The sequence below is a fragment of the Tamandua tetradactyla genome, chromosome 7 (genome assembly GCF_023851605.1).
Source record: "Tamandua tetradactyla isolate mTamTet1 chromosome 7, mTamTet1.pri, whole genome shotgun sequence".
NCBI classification, from domain to species: Eukaryota; Metazoa; Chordata; class Mammalia; order Pilosa; family Myrmecophagidae; genus Tamandua; species Tamandua tetradactyla.
Genome location: NC_135333.1, coordinates 77049256 through 77062291, shown reverse-complemented (window position 1 = coordinate 77062291; position 13036 = coordinate 77049256). Strand labels below are relative to the sequence as shown.

Here is a 13036-nt window from a genome sequence, read left to right as displayed (position 1 = left end):
ACATTAAGACTGAAAAATCCTAAATAATGATTACGATTATAATAATAATTACTATTATTGGCAATTATTGTGTGTCAGGCAATGGAGCTAACAGAACAGAAAGAAAATTGAACTTACCCAAAGGAAATAAAGAGGAAAAGAAATCCAACTATAAAATATAACAACATATACAAAGGAAAAGGCTTTAATCAAATAACAGATTCTAGAGAATAATTTATGCTATTCTACAATCTTTGGACTTAAATTCTGTACTTTAAAAATAATTAATGTATTCAAAGGCAATAAAGTGAGATGATCTAATCTCTGTCTACAGATTAGGTTTACAGCATAATGTAGGAATGACTATATGGAAAGGGAAAACAGGAATACTGAAGGCAGGAGCATACTAAAACACTTCAGGAAAAATGTAATACTGTAGACTAGGAAACTGGCAAGAATGTAAAAGTAAAGAAACATTGTAAAACAGATCCCCAAAATGTAATTTTAAAGATAGACAGAAAATAACGCTTCAAGAATACCAAGCATATTGTTATAGAACTGCAGCTACAACATACAGAGGGTGTACAGTAGAATGCAAAGTTAGACCATCAATAAAGGAAAAATTTCCTACCAAGCCAGCATTTTTTAAGATTACCACTTAGACCTAACCATTAACTAGGCACAAACAGAAATTCTTACTTCTTGTCTTTTCTTAAGATCTTCTTTGGCTGCTCCAAAGCGTTTGGTTAACCTGGCTATCTTGGCCTAAAAACAAATGGAAATAAAGTGGCATTAGAGCATTAAAATGTAGCCCATTCATATGTAACAAATAACACATATAAAAGATATCCTCACAGAATAGCTTACAGTTAAGAAAATACGACAACCTGATTGTAAAATATAAATTTATTTGTCAAATACAGAAAAGCATAATGAAACTAAAATGACCACCGATGCCAATATCCAAAGGTAAACACTGTTAAGTAAAAAGTTAGCTTATTCCTCTAAGAATTCTGGGAGTTTGTTCATATAAATGCTTGTGTTTTCCATTGTTTTTTAAACATTACCAGTGATTGGTAATGCATTGAACACCTAGACATCCAATTTGGATAGAACAGACATCTTAATGACTGTGCCACTTTGAAAGGATTAAGTAGCCTAGAAAAGCCATCTTTTAATCCTGATCCACTTCTGGAGAGAGCCATTTCCTTTAATCCCTATTTAGCACTGCAGCATGGGACCTTGATTGGGTATTTCCACAGAAATGTGGCTCCACACATTCCAGGTAAGTCTTGATTAGTTTACTGGAATCTTTTAAAAGAGGATACATTTTTGAAAAAGCATGACAGCAACAGAGTCAAAAGAACCGCAAGAGCCCAAGCCTGGAGAGAAAGCTAGCAGAAGTTGCCATGTTTGCCATGTGCCTTTCCAGTTGAGAGAGAAACCCTGAACTTCATCAGTCTTTCTTGAGTGAAGGTAACCTTGTTAGACCCTCAATTTGGACATTTTTATAGACCTGCTTTAACTGGGACACTTTTCATTGCCTTAGAACTATAAACTTGCAACTTATTAAATTCCCTCTTTAAAAAGCCATTCCATTTCTTGTATACTACATTCTGGCAACCAGCAAACTAGAAAAAGACATTTAGCCTTTTAGTCCAAGAACATGGAATGTTCTTTCACTTATTTAGGTCTTTCAAAATTTCTTTTAGCAATGTCTTATAATTTCCTCTGTACAAGTCCTTTATATGCTTGGTTAAGTTTATTCCTAAATATTTCTTTTAGTTGCTATTATCAATGGTATTATTTTTCATAAATACCTCCTCAGATAGCTCATAACTAGTGAATAGAAACACAACTGATTTTTGCGTCTTGATCTTGTATCCCACCACTTTTCTTAACTCATTTATTAGCTCAAGTAGGTATGTCAAGGTATATCAATTTTAGGGATTTTCTAAATATAGGATGACCATTTCATCTGCAAATAGTTACCGTTCTACTTCCTCCTTTCCAATCTGGATCCTTTTATTTGTTTATCTTGCCTAACTGCTCTAGCAAGAACTTCTAGCACAATATTGAACAACATCCTCGTCTTGTTCCTAATTTTACAGAGAAAATTTTCAAAAAACCACTGAGTACAAATATTAGCTGTAGGCCTTTCATTTATGTCCTTTATCACATCTTGAGGAAGTTTCCTTCGATTCTCGCCTTTCAAAGAGTTTTTTTTTTTTTTTTTTTTTTTTGCATGAGCAGGCACCAGGAATCAAACTTGGGTCTTCAGCATGGCAGGCAAGAACTCTGCCTACTGAGCCACCATGGGCTGCCCAAAGAGTTTTATCAAGAATGGATGCAGAATTTTCTCAAATGTCCTTTTCTGCATCAATCAAGATGATCCTGTGGTGTGTTTTTTCCCTTTCAATTTGATAATGTGGTGCGTTATATTGATTACCTTTCGTGTTCTGAACAAATCTTGCATACCTGGAATAAAATCCATTTGGGAAGGCGAGGCAAGGTGGTGGCATGCATAGTGAGGTGTGAAATTTAGTTTTTCCTCCAGAGCAGCTAGTAAATAGCCATGGAACAACTACTGGGTGGACACCAGCAAACAGACACATTGTCTACAGTCTGGAATGGGTAAAATGGCTGAGATCCCACCAAGAACTGCAAGTCTTCTGGGCCACAGAAGCCAGTGCCCCTTCCCCACAGGCACAGGAGGCTGGTTCCCAGAGGGGAAAGGAAACAGACTTGACTAGTAGAAAGAAATTACCTTAACCAAGCTTCAATCACAGAACTAATTAACAAATTCTGACTACTGAGAACAGGCTCCAATCACTGATAAGCTGGAGTAAGCACTAAGGGAACCAGGAGTTTTTGCTCTCACACAGAAAGAGTGTAACTGACAGAAACAAAAAAAACAAGGAAACAAAAAACAGAGGCTTTTTGAGTTGTACAGCACAAAATACTGGAAAAGGGCTGGACCCCAAGAAAAGGGGGTACACAGAACCATACAGAGTGATGTAAAGACTGCAGCTATTTATTGGTAAACGTGGGGAGGGCAGTCAGGCTCAGAAAAGGATTATTCTTTTTCTTACTTTTTTTTAACTTTTTAAAAGCTGACTAAATAGAACTGCAAGCATTCTCAGGCTCAGGCAATGGAGGAATTAAGGCATGTCTGAGAGACAAAGTAAATGGTCAGGTGGATGGGGACAATTCCCTTAAAGGGTGGCTCTTTCCCAAGAAACATGGGGTAGGACCCATCTCAAGCAGAGGCCCTCTTTCAGGGAATTCAACTCTTGAACTGCTTTCTGGAAAACAGAAGCAATCAAAGCCTGCTAATTACCTTAGACTTTGTCTCAACCATTTGCCCGGCAGGGAGAAGCTGCTGGAATTAAAGGCATCATATCATTTTATACTGGTGGGAAGCTGTGGGCAGACAAGTGCCACAGGCTGCGCAGAATAGGAAAAGCACAGATTCTAGAGGCTTCATAGGAAAGTTTGACAACCTGAGGGTCAGACTCTCAATGACACTTGATACTAGCCACACTCTTCACCTGAGCCATGGGCCTGTTTGGTCTGGGAAAATCTGACTGGGGTCGATCACATCTTAGGAGACCCTACTCAAAAAAAGACTACAAACAGGCAGGGCAAGAACCAGAGAAACAAGAAATGAAAAATTCTTATCAGTTAAATAGAACCCACGCTAGAGGTCTAGAATAAGAATGGAATGCCAAAGAACAGATAGAGAACAAAGCCATCCAAAAAGAAAATCCTAGGTAAAACAGTAAAAAAAAAAAAAAAAAACCCTCCAGAAAAGACTAAGTTAAGGAAATCAAATGTCTGAAAACCAGTAAAAAATAATAAGGCATATTAGGAAAATCAAAGATATGGCCCAAAGGAAAAAAAAAAAAATTTCAAACAAGATACAGGAGTAGAAACAACTAATTCAGGATTTTTAACAGACATGCAAAATCTCATAAAAAACCAGAGTTGAGAGATGATGTAAAGACACTGGGTACACATAAAGAAGTCGAAAGTTTGAAAAAATAAATTTCAAAACTTATGGGAATGAAACAGAGAACAGAAGGGATGAAAAAAAAACGATGGAGACCTACAATAATAGATTTTGAGAGGCAGAAAAAAGGATTAGTGAACTAGAGTTCAGGTACCTGAAATCCAACACAAAAAATGTAGGAAAAGAACAGATATATATGAGCAGAGTGTCAAGGAATTGAATGACAACATGAAGCACACGAATATATGTGTTACAAGTGTCCCAGAAGGAGAAGAGAAGGGAAAAGGAACCGAAAGAATAATGGAAGAAATAATCACTGAAAATGTCCCACCTCTCATGAAAAATGTAAAATCACAGATCCAAGAAGTGTAGCATACCCCAAAATGAACAGAACCGATGAATACCTACTCCAAGATACTTACAAATCAGATTGTTAAATTTCAAAGACAAACAGAAAAATTTGAAAGCAGGAAAAGAAAAGTAAACCATCACATACAAGGGAAGTTTGATAAGACTATGTGCAGATTTCTCAGCAGAAACCATGGATCCAAGAAGGCAGTGGCATGATATATTTAAGATTCTGAAACAGAAAATCTGTCAACCCATGTATTAGTTAGGGTTCTCTAGAGAAACAGAATCAACAGGGAACACTTGCAAATATAAAATTTATGAAAGTGTCTCACGTGACCGTAGGAGCGCAGAATCCAAAATCCACAGGGCAGGCTGCAAAGCCGATGACTCCAATGGATGCCCTAGATGAACTCCACAGGAGAGGCTCACCAGCCAAAGCAGGATTGGAACCTGTCTCCTCTGAGTCCTCCTTAAAAGACTTCCCATGATTACATTTAGCATCACTAATTGCAGAAGACACTCCCCTTTGGCTGATTACAAATGGAATCAGCTGTGGATGTAGCTGACGTGATCATGACCTAATCCTATGAAATGTCCTCATTGCAACAGACAGGCCAGCGCTTGCCCAATCAGATAAACAGGTACCACAACTTGGCCAAGTTGACACCTGTCCCTAACCATGACAACCCAGAATTCTATACCCAGCAAAACTATCCTTCAAAAACAAGGCGGAGGGGCCTGCTTTGGCAGCACATATACTAAAACTGGAACGATACAGAGATTAGCATGGTCCCTGCACAAGAATACACACAAATTTCTGAAGCAATCCATATAAGGTGATGCAGTTATAAAGAGAAGGTAGGGTTTAACAGATTAATATGGTTGCTGAATCATACTGAGATAACATTTGGTCTTCAATGGTTTGGAACAGGTTAGAGGTAAAAACCTAAAATTGTGAAACTGTACGCCATAATAACTCTGAAATCTGTTCCACAGCTAATTGTGGCAATGTGCTATGAAATTTATTCTTTACTTATACACATGCTCACAAAAAAAGAAAAAAGCAAAGTCGACTGTGATCATAAATGCACAGCTATATAATATTGTGAATTATTAATTATACACTTTGGATGACTACATGGTATGTGAAAATTAAATGTATATGAATAAAAAATAATAACCACAAAGAGGTGAGATTAAAATAAGAGACAATCACTGGGAGGAATTGTGACTAAGAGACCAGTTCTACAAGAAATACTAAAGGGAGCACTACAAGGCAGACAGGAAAAGGCAAGAGAAAGAGGTCTGGAGAAAAGTGTAGAAATGAAGACTATGAGTAAAAGTAAAAATAGGAAAAAAAAATAGATATGATATAAAATCCAAAAGTCAAAATGGTAGAAGAAAGTACTGCCTTTATAGTAATAACATTAAACATTAATGGATTAAACTACCCAATCAAAAGACATTTACTGGCAGAATGGATTTAAAAACAGGACTTGATTGAATTGGGAAGATGGTGAAATAGGATAGCTCAAGTTGAACCCTGCTCCAAGGAACAGCTGAAAAAGGGATGGGAGGGCAACTGAGACAGTGACTCCAGGATGTAAGTGACTTGGGAGAGTCCTCTGCACCACATAGGGCAGCCCTGGTTGCAAAAGTGAGGAACTGTTCTAGTTTGCTAGCTGCTGGAATGTAATACACCAGAAACAGAATGGCTTTTAAAAAGGGGGAATTTTTAAAAGCAATTCCCCCTAGCAATTTTTAAATTGCTAGTTTACAGTTCTGAGGCTGAGAAAATGTCCCAATTAAAAGAAGTCTATAGAAATGTCCAATCTAAGGCATCCAGGGAAAGACACCTTGGTTCACAAAGGCCGATGAAGTTCAGGATTTCTCTCTCAAGTGGAAGGGCATATGGCAAACACAGTCAGGGTTCCTCTCTCATCTGGAAGGGCACATGGCGAACACAGCGTCATCTGCTAGCTTTCTCTCCTGGTTTGCTGTTTCATGAAGCTCCCTGGGAGGCGTTTTCCTTCTTCATCTCCAAAGGTCGCTGGCTAGTGGATTCTGCTTCTCGTGGCTATGTCGTTCTGCTCTGCTCCCTCTGAATCTCTCTTTCTCTAAAATGTTTATTCTTTTATAGAATTCCAGTAAACTAACCAAGACCCACCCAAATGGGTGGAGACACACCTCCAGCTAATCCAGCTTAAAAAACACTCTCAATTAAATCACATCTCCAGGGAGATCATCTAATTACAGATTCAAACATACAGTATTGACTAGGGATTATTCTGCCTCTAGGAAATGGGATTTAAATTAAAACATGGCTTCTCTAGGGGACACACATCCTTTCAAACCAACACAGGAACTGAGAAGCAGAGAACTGGAGAATATCTAGCTGGTGCAAGCAGCCTAAAGTGGAAGCCCAGAGCCTTCAGGAGTGCACAGACACGGAGACGTGCAATAGGAAGTAAGCCAAGTCATGTTCCTTGAATATGCTACCCTTACCAGCACAGTACCGCAACCTGCAATGCATCCCCCACACCACACACCTGAACCCTGTCAATGTCCTCTCTGTGCTCCAAGCACCCCTTCCCTACCAACCCCTTGCATACATACCCACTCTACACTTCCCCACAAGCACGCACACACCTGCCCCAGCCCAACCCACCCCTCCTGTGCGAACGCAGTCTCGCCCCAACCATTTGGAGCCCTACTTCGCAGTCCCTACCTCCAGCTGGTAGTTGCCAGGACATAAAGGCTGAGGGCACTTACATTCATACCCAGGCAAAATGGCACCTAGCTCATACAATCATGCAGCTCCACAACGCTCCCGCTGAGCTATGTGCACAGGTATGACAATTTACAGCATTCCCAGATCCGTACATGCGCATGGTCCCAGTCACACACACCCCTGGCTTGGGTAAAGTGCTGACCTGCACAGCTGGGCCACATCCACCCCCAGCCACGACAGACGCAACACCAACTCACCGCCACAGCTCTGCGCATGAGCACAAAGGGCCCCATCACACCCTAGACCAGCGCACAGTGGGTCCCACCCCCCAATATCTGAGGACCCAAACAGTCACATCCTACCCCACAGCTGGGGACCCATGCTCACAGTCACCAGCTTAGCATCCCCAATCAGTTCCAATACCTGTGCTGCAATGCACCACTGCACTGTTGTGCCCTACCCCATGCCCTGCATCCTGCTCCAAATTCATTCTGCAAATATAGGCTTTAAACTACTGAAGGACATCAACTTCCAAAGTAAACCAATCAAGATACTTACACGCCATGAAGACGGCAAAAGATCACAAACATATCATAATGCAGACAGATATAGCCCAGCTTAATTACCAAATTAAAACACCAAGATAGATAGATGCTGGAACTCTACTAAATAAAATAAATGGGACGGCTAATGACAAATGAGACCAAGAAGACACTAGAATAACATAAAGAGGAATTTGAAAGAATAGAAAAATAACAGGTATCACAGAGATAAAAAGAGGTTGTAGACCAAATATAAAACATATAGAGACACACAACAGCAGATTTGAAGAGGCAGAAGAAAGAATAAACAAACCAGAGGACAGGACAACTGATTTTGAACACTCAGAACAGCAAATGGCAATAAAGATGGAAAAAAAGTGAACAGGATTCTCAGGGAAATGATGGACAAAACAAAGCGCAGAAATATAAGAATCAAAAGTGTCCCAGAAGGAGAAGTAAATTGGCAAATGATGGTGTATGCTTATGATTGAATATTGTGCTGCTACATAAAGAATGAACCCGTAGGACATCTGGTGACCTAATAAAATAAGCCAGAAACAAAAGAACAACAAATCAACCATAAGACTGAATCAGTCATTGTCATGGTCAGGTTCATGTGCCAACTTGGCCAAGTGGTGATACCTGTTTGTCTGGTTGGGCAAGTGCTGGCCTGTCTGTTGCAATGAGGACATTTCATAGAATTAGATCATGATCACATCAGCTGCATCCACAGCTGATTCCATTTGTAATCTTTGAAGGGTAGTGTCTTCTGCAATGAGTGATGCTCAATCTAATCACTGGAAGCTTTTTAAGGAGGATTCAGAAGAGACAGGCTCTCTTCTTGCTTTGGTTGGCGAGCCTCTTCTGTGAAGTTCATCCAGACCCTCCATTGGAATCGTCAGCTTCACAGCCTGCCCTGAGGATTTTGGACTCTGTGTTCCCATGGTCACGTGAGACACTTTTATAAATTTTATATTTGCAAATGTTCCCCGTTGATTCTGTTTCCCTAGAGAACCCTTACTAATACAGTCATCAAGAAGCTTCCAAAAAATATAAATCCAGGACCACGTGGCTTCACATAAAATTCTAACAAGCATTCAATAAAGAATTAGTTGTGCTTTTTCACATGTAACATCTAGTTGCAACACCCTGCAATACTGACATTCATTTGTTCTCCCTCATGCAAAACAGCTTTTTTTATTTGTACATCTACTCACCATCACTGTCTACTTTACACATTCCTAAATTATACTGTCTCAGTCTTTATCCACAATGCAAGCTGGGGTCTAGAGTCAACAGTAACAGCGTAACCTGCTTACACTGAATGTAACAAAGGCATTATGCTGAAACTAAACATCAACAGGCAGAGGGAATGGGGAAGTGGTATGGACTCTTTGTGGAAGAAAATGTAATGTCTTCAGGTAGATTATGGTGGCAAAGGCATGTCTATACACTTAGGCTGGATTGTATGATATGTGAATAAAACTGTTTAAAAATGAACAGAGAGAATATGTGTTAGTGAAGAAATATGTTAGTGAGAAACAGATGTACCTATTCACTGCTGGTAGGAAAAATGAGAGATGCAGTCCCTTGGAGGTCAGTGCAGTGGTTCCACAAGAGGCTAGGAGTGGAGGGTTGCCATATGATCTTAAACCTCACTGCTCAGTATATACCTGGAGGAACTGTGTGTGGGGACACAAACGGGGTCTATGGTAGCAGTGTTTGGTATCCACAATGAGTGGAGGTGGCCTAAGTGTACGATGTGTGAGGAATGGAAGAGGAAACTATGGTGTACACTTACCACAGACTACTGAGCAACTGCAGGAAGGAATGACAATGTGAGGCATGCAACTAGGTGAATGAACTTTAAGGACTGTATACTGAATGACATGTCAGAAATAAGAAGACATATATCATCATGCCTCACTCATATGCACAAAGTGGAATACAGAAACTCAGAGAACTGAAGTCAAGAGTATGGGTATTAGGTTGGGGCCTACTGTAAAGGTTCCTAGATTGTAATCTTGTGTCTGTGGTTCCTTTTATCCATATGGACAGATGAGTAAAAAAATAAGAATAAAAAATAAGTAAACAGGGGGAAATGAGGGATAAAAAAAATTGGGTAGATTGAAATACTAGTGGTCAATGTGAGGGAGGGGCAAGGGGTATAGGACGTATTGAGTTTGCCACTGAATGTATACCATGGATGGACTGTATGTGTGTGAAGGTATCTCAAAACAAAAAAATATCACTTGGCTTATGGTATACAAGTCTTTCAATGTTCCACTGGATTCAAGTTGCAAATGTTTTGTTGAGGATTTTTGCATCCATATTCATTAGGGAGATGAGTCTGTAGTTTACTTTCCTTGTAGTATCGTTATCTGGTTTTGGTATCACGGTGATGCTGGCTTTGTAGAACGAGTTAGCGTTCCTTCTACAATTTTTTGGAAGAGTCTGAGGAGGAATGGTATTAATTCTTCTCAGAATGTTTGGTAAAATTCCCCTATGACCATCTGGTCCTGAGCTCTCCTTTCTTGGGAGGTTTTGGATGAACGATTCAATCTCCTTACATGTGACTGGTTTGTTGAAGTCTTCTATTTCTTCTTCAGTCAGTATAGGTTATTCATATGTGTCTAACAAATTGTTCATTTCATGTAAGTTGTATAGTTTGTTTAATTACAGTTGTAGGCAAATCAAAGCCACAATGAGCTATCATCTCACCACCCATTTGAATTGCTGCTATTAAACAAACAGGAAACTACAAGTGTTAGAAAGGATATGGAGAAAAAGGAACACTTGTTCACTGCTGGTGGGAATGTAAAATGGTACAGATGCTGTGGAAGATGGTTTGGCAGTTCCTCAGATAACTAAATTGAGTCGCCTTATGACCCAGGAATCCTGCTACTTGTGACATGTTCAGAATTTCTGAAAGCAGGGACACAAAAAGATACTTGCACACCCAAGTTCATATCATAGCAGTCTTATTCACAATTGCCAAAGAACAGAAAACAACTCAAGTCTCCATCAACTGAATGATGGATAAACAAAAGATGGTATATACAGAGAATGGAATCAAGTAGTAAGAAGGAATGAAATCCTGAAAGATGCAACAATGTGGATGAACCTTGAGGACAGAATGCTAACTGAAATAAGTCAGACACAAAAGGACAAATACTGTATGATTTCACAAACAAACTAATTATATATAAACCCAAAGTCATAAGATCTAGAATACAAGTTACCAAGATACAGAACAAGGCTAGAGAACGGTATGTGGTTGCCTAGTATGTATAGAATTTTTAACTAGGGTTAACTTAAACATTTGGAAATGGAGAGAGGTGATGGTAGCCTATTACTGGGATTATAAATATAGTTCTGAACTGTGTGTGAATGTGGTTGAAAGAGGCTGTTTAGAATCATGTGTCACAAAAAAGAAAGCTAGAGGTTAAAATATGGGTATGTATAACAAAGTATATCTACCTAAGTTGTGGACAATGTCTGTGATTAACACTACAAATATAAATAAGAACAAATACAAGACACTTTTACAAAGAGCTAATAATAACGAGGTACATGGGGAAAATGAATCTATTGCAAACTACAGAATACAGTTAACAGCAATAGCTTAATATTCTTTCTTCAACAGTAGCAAATGTACCTCACCAATTCTAGGGGTCAACAAAAAAGGGGGGGATAAAAACTATGGGCTGCTTTGGGTTTTCTTTTTAACATCTTTATTTTTCTTTTTAGAGTAATGAAGCATTCTAAAATTGATTGTGGTGATGACGGCAGAACTATGTGATGGTAATGTGAGCCAGTGACTGTATACCTTGGATGGATTATATGGTGTGCAAATAAATCTCAATAAAACTTATATTAAAAAAAAAATATATATATATATATATATTTTTTTTTTTTTTTACATGGGCAGGCACCGGGAATCGAACCTGGGTCCTTGGGCATGGCAGGCAAGCATTCTTACCTGCTGAGCCACAGTGGCCCACCCTAAAAATAGATTTTTAAAGTAATAAAGTAAAGACAAACAGCTTTACAAATAAGTAAAACATAACTGGAATGTAGCCTTCTGAAAATTAAAAATTGTTCTCAATCATTCATGCCAACAGAGGGTAGTAGAAGCCTGAATAATAAAAGTACAGCATTCACATATGGAAGACAAAAAAATGGTCACATTAAACTTCTGTACAACTCTAAAGCTTAGTCAAAACCTTAATACAACCATGGTGAAGGCTTGGTGAAGAAAGAAGTCAATGCTTCTGGTAAAAAAGCACTATGTCATTTAAAATTATTCGCCTATGATTCCTCACACTCTAGATCAGCAACAAGTATGTGAATGGCAGTACATAGAACTGCTACATGTGATTAGTGCCAAAGGCAACAATATGGACCTTATTTTCAGAGAATTAATGGCTGCAGGTCTCAACCTGTTTGGCAGCTTTCTCAAGGACCAGCACAAAGGCTTGCCTTTGTTTTTCCCAATTCTGGCCATTACCAAAGCTGGGGTCCAGAGGGTGGAATGTGCCAGTTTGAAAGGATTATGTACCCTAGAAAAGCCATGTTTTAATCATGATACATTGTGGAGAGGCAGCTGTTTTTTTTAATCCCTATTTAGCACTGTAGGTTGGAAATTTTATTATATTATCTCCAGGGAGATGTGAGACACCCAATTGTGAGTATTAACCTTCGATAAGGAGATGGTACCCAACCCATTCCAGGTGGGTCTTGATTAGTTTACTGAAATACTTTAAAAGAGGAAACATTTTGGAAAAAACTTCAGAGCCATGAGAACCGTAAGAGCCCAAACAGCCAGAGACCTTAAGGAGCTTCATGAAACAAGAAGCCTAGAGAGAAAGCTAGCAGATGTCGTCATGTTTGCCACATGCCTTTCAGTTGACAGAGAAACCTTGAATGTCATCGGCCTACTTGAACCAAGGTATCCTTCCCTGGATGCCTTATATTGGACATTCTATAACCTTGCTTCTATCTGATATTTTCACAGACTTAGAACTGTAAATGTGCAACTTAATAAATTCCTCCTTTTAAAAGCCATTCTGTTTATGGTATATTGTCTTCCAGTTGCGAGCAAACTACAACAATGCACTACAAGAAACACTGAAGGAGTCCTTAGGCTGAAATGAAATAACAGTAGAATGTAACTAGAAACCATATGAAGAAATTAAGAACAATGGTAAAGGTACCTACATGGGTAAATGAAAAAGCTGGTAGTTTTGTGTATTTATTCTATAACTGCCCTTACATTTTTTCATATATCATTTAAAAGACAAATGTATAAAACAATGTTCACAAAGCAATGTTACTGGGCACACAATTACATAAAGATGACGGTGTTATAATAACAACATAAAGACAGGACGGAGCTGTAAAGGAGCAGAGTTTCTGTAT

At 38.9% G+C, this 13036-nt stretch overlaps 1 protein-coding gene and 1 pseudogene across 6 annotated transcripts in view; one reads left to right on the top strand and one right to left on the bottom strand.

Moving 5' to 3' along the window:
• ATF7IP (activating transcription factor 7 interacting protein) overlaps positions 1–13036 on the bottom strand; it is a 130453-nt gene that overhangs the window by 45359 nt on the left and 72058 nt on the right. For all 6 annotated transcript variants that reach the window (XM_077170151.1, XM_077170147.1, XM_077170148.1 and 3 more), the window contains exon 6: positions 679–744. In XM_077170151.1, coding sequence (XP_077026266.1) covers positions 679–744 — 66 coding nt within the window. The remainder of the gene's footprint in view (positions 1–678; positions 745–13036) is intronic.
• On the top strand, positions 5081–5179 carry LOC143643028 (U6 spliceosomal RNA; annotated as a pseudogene).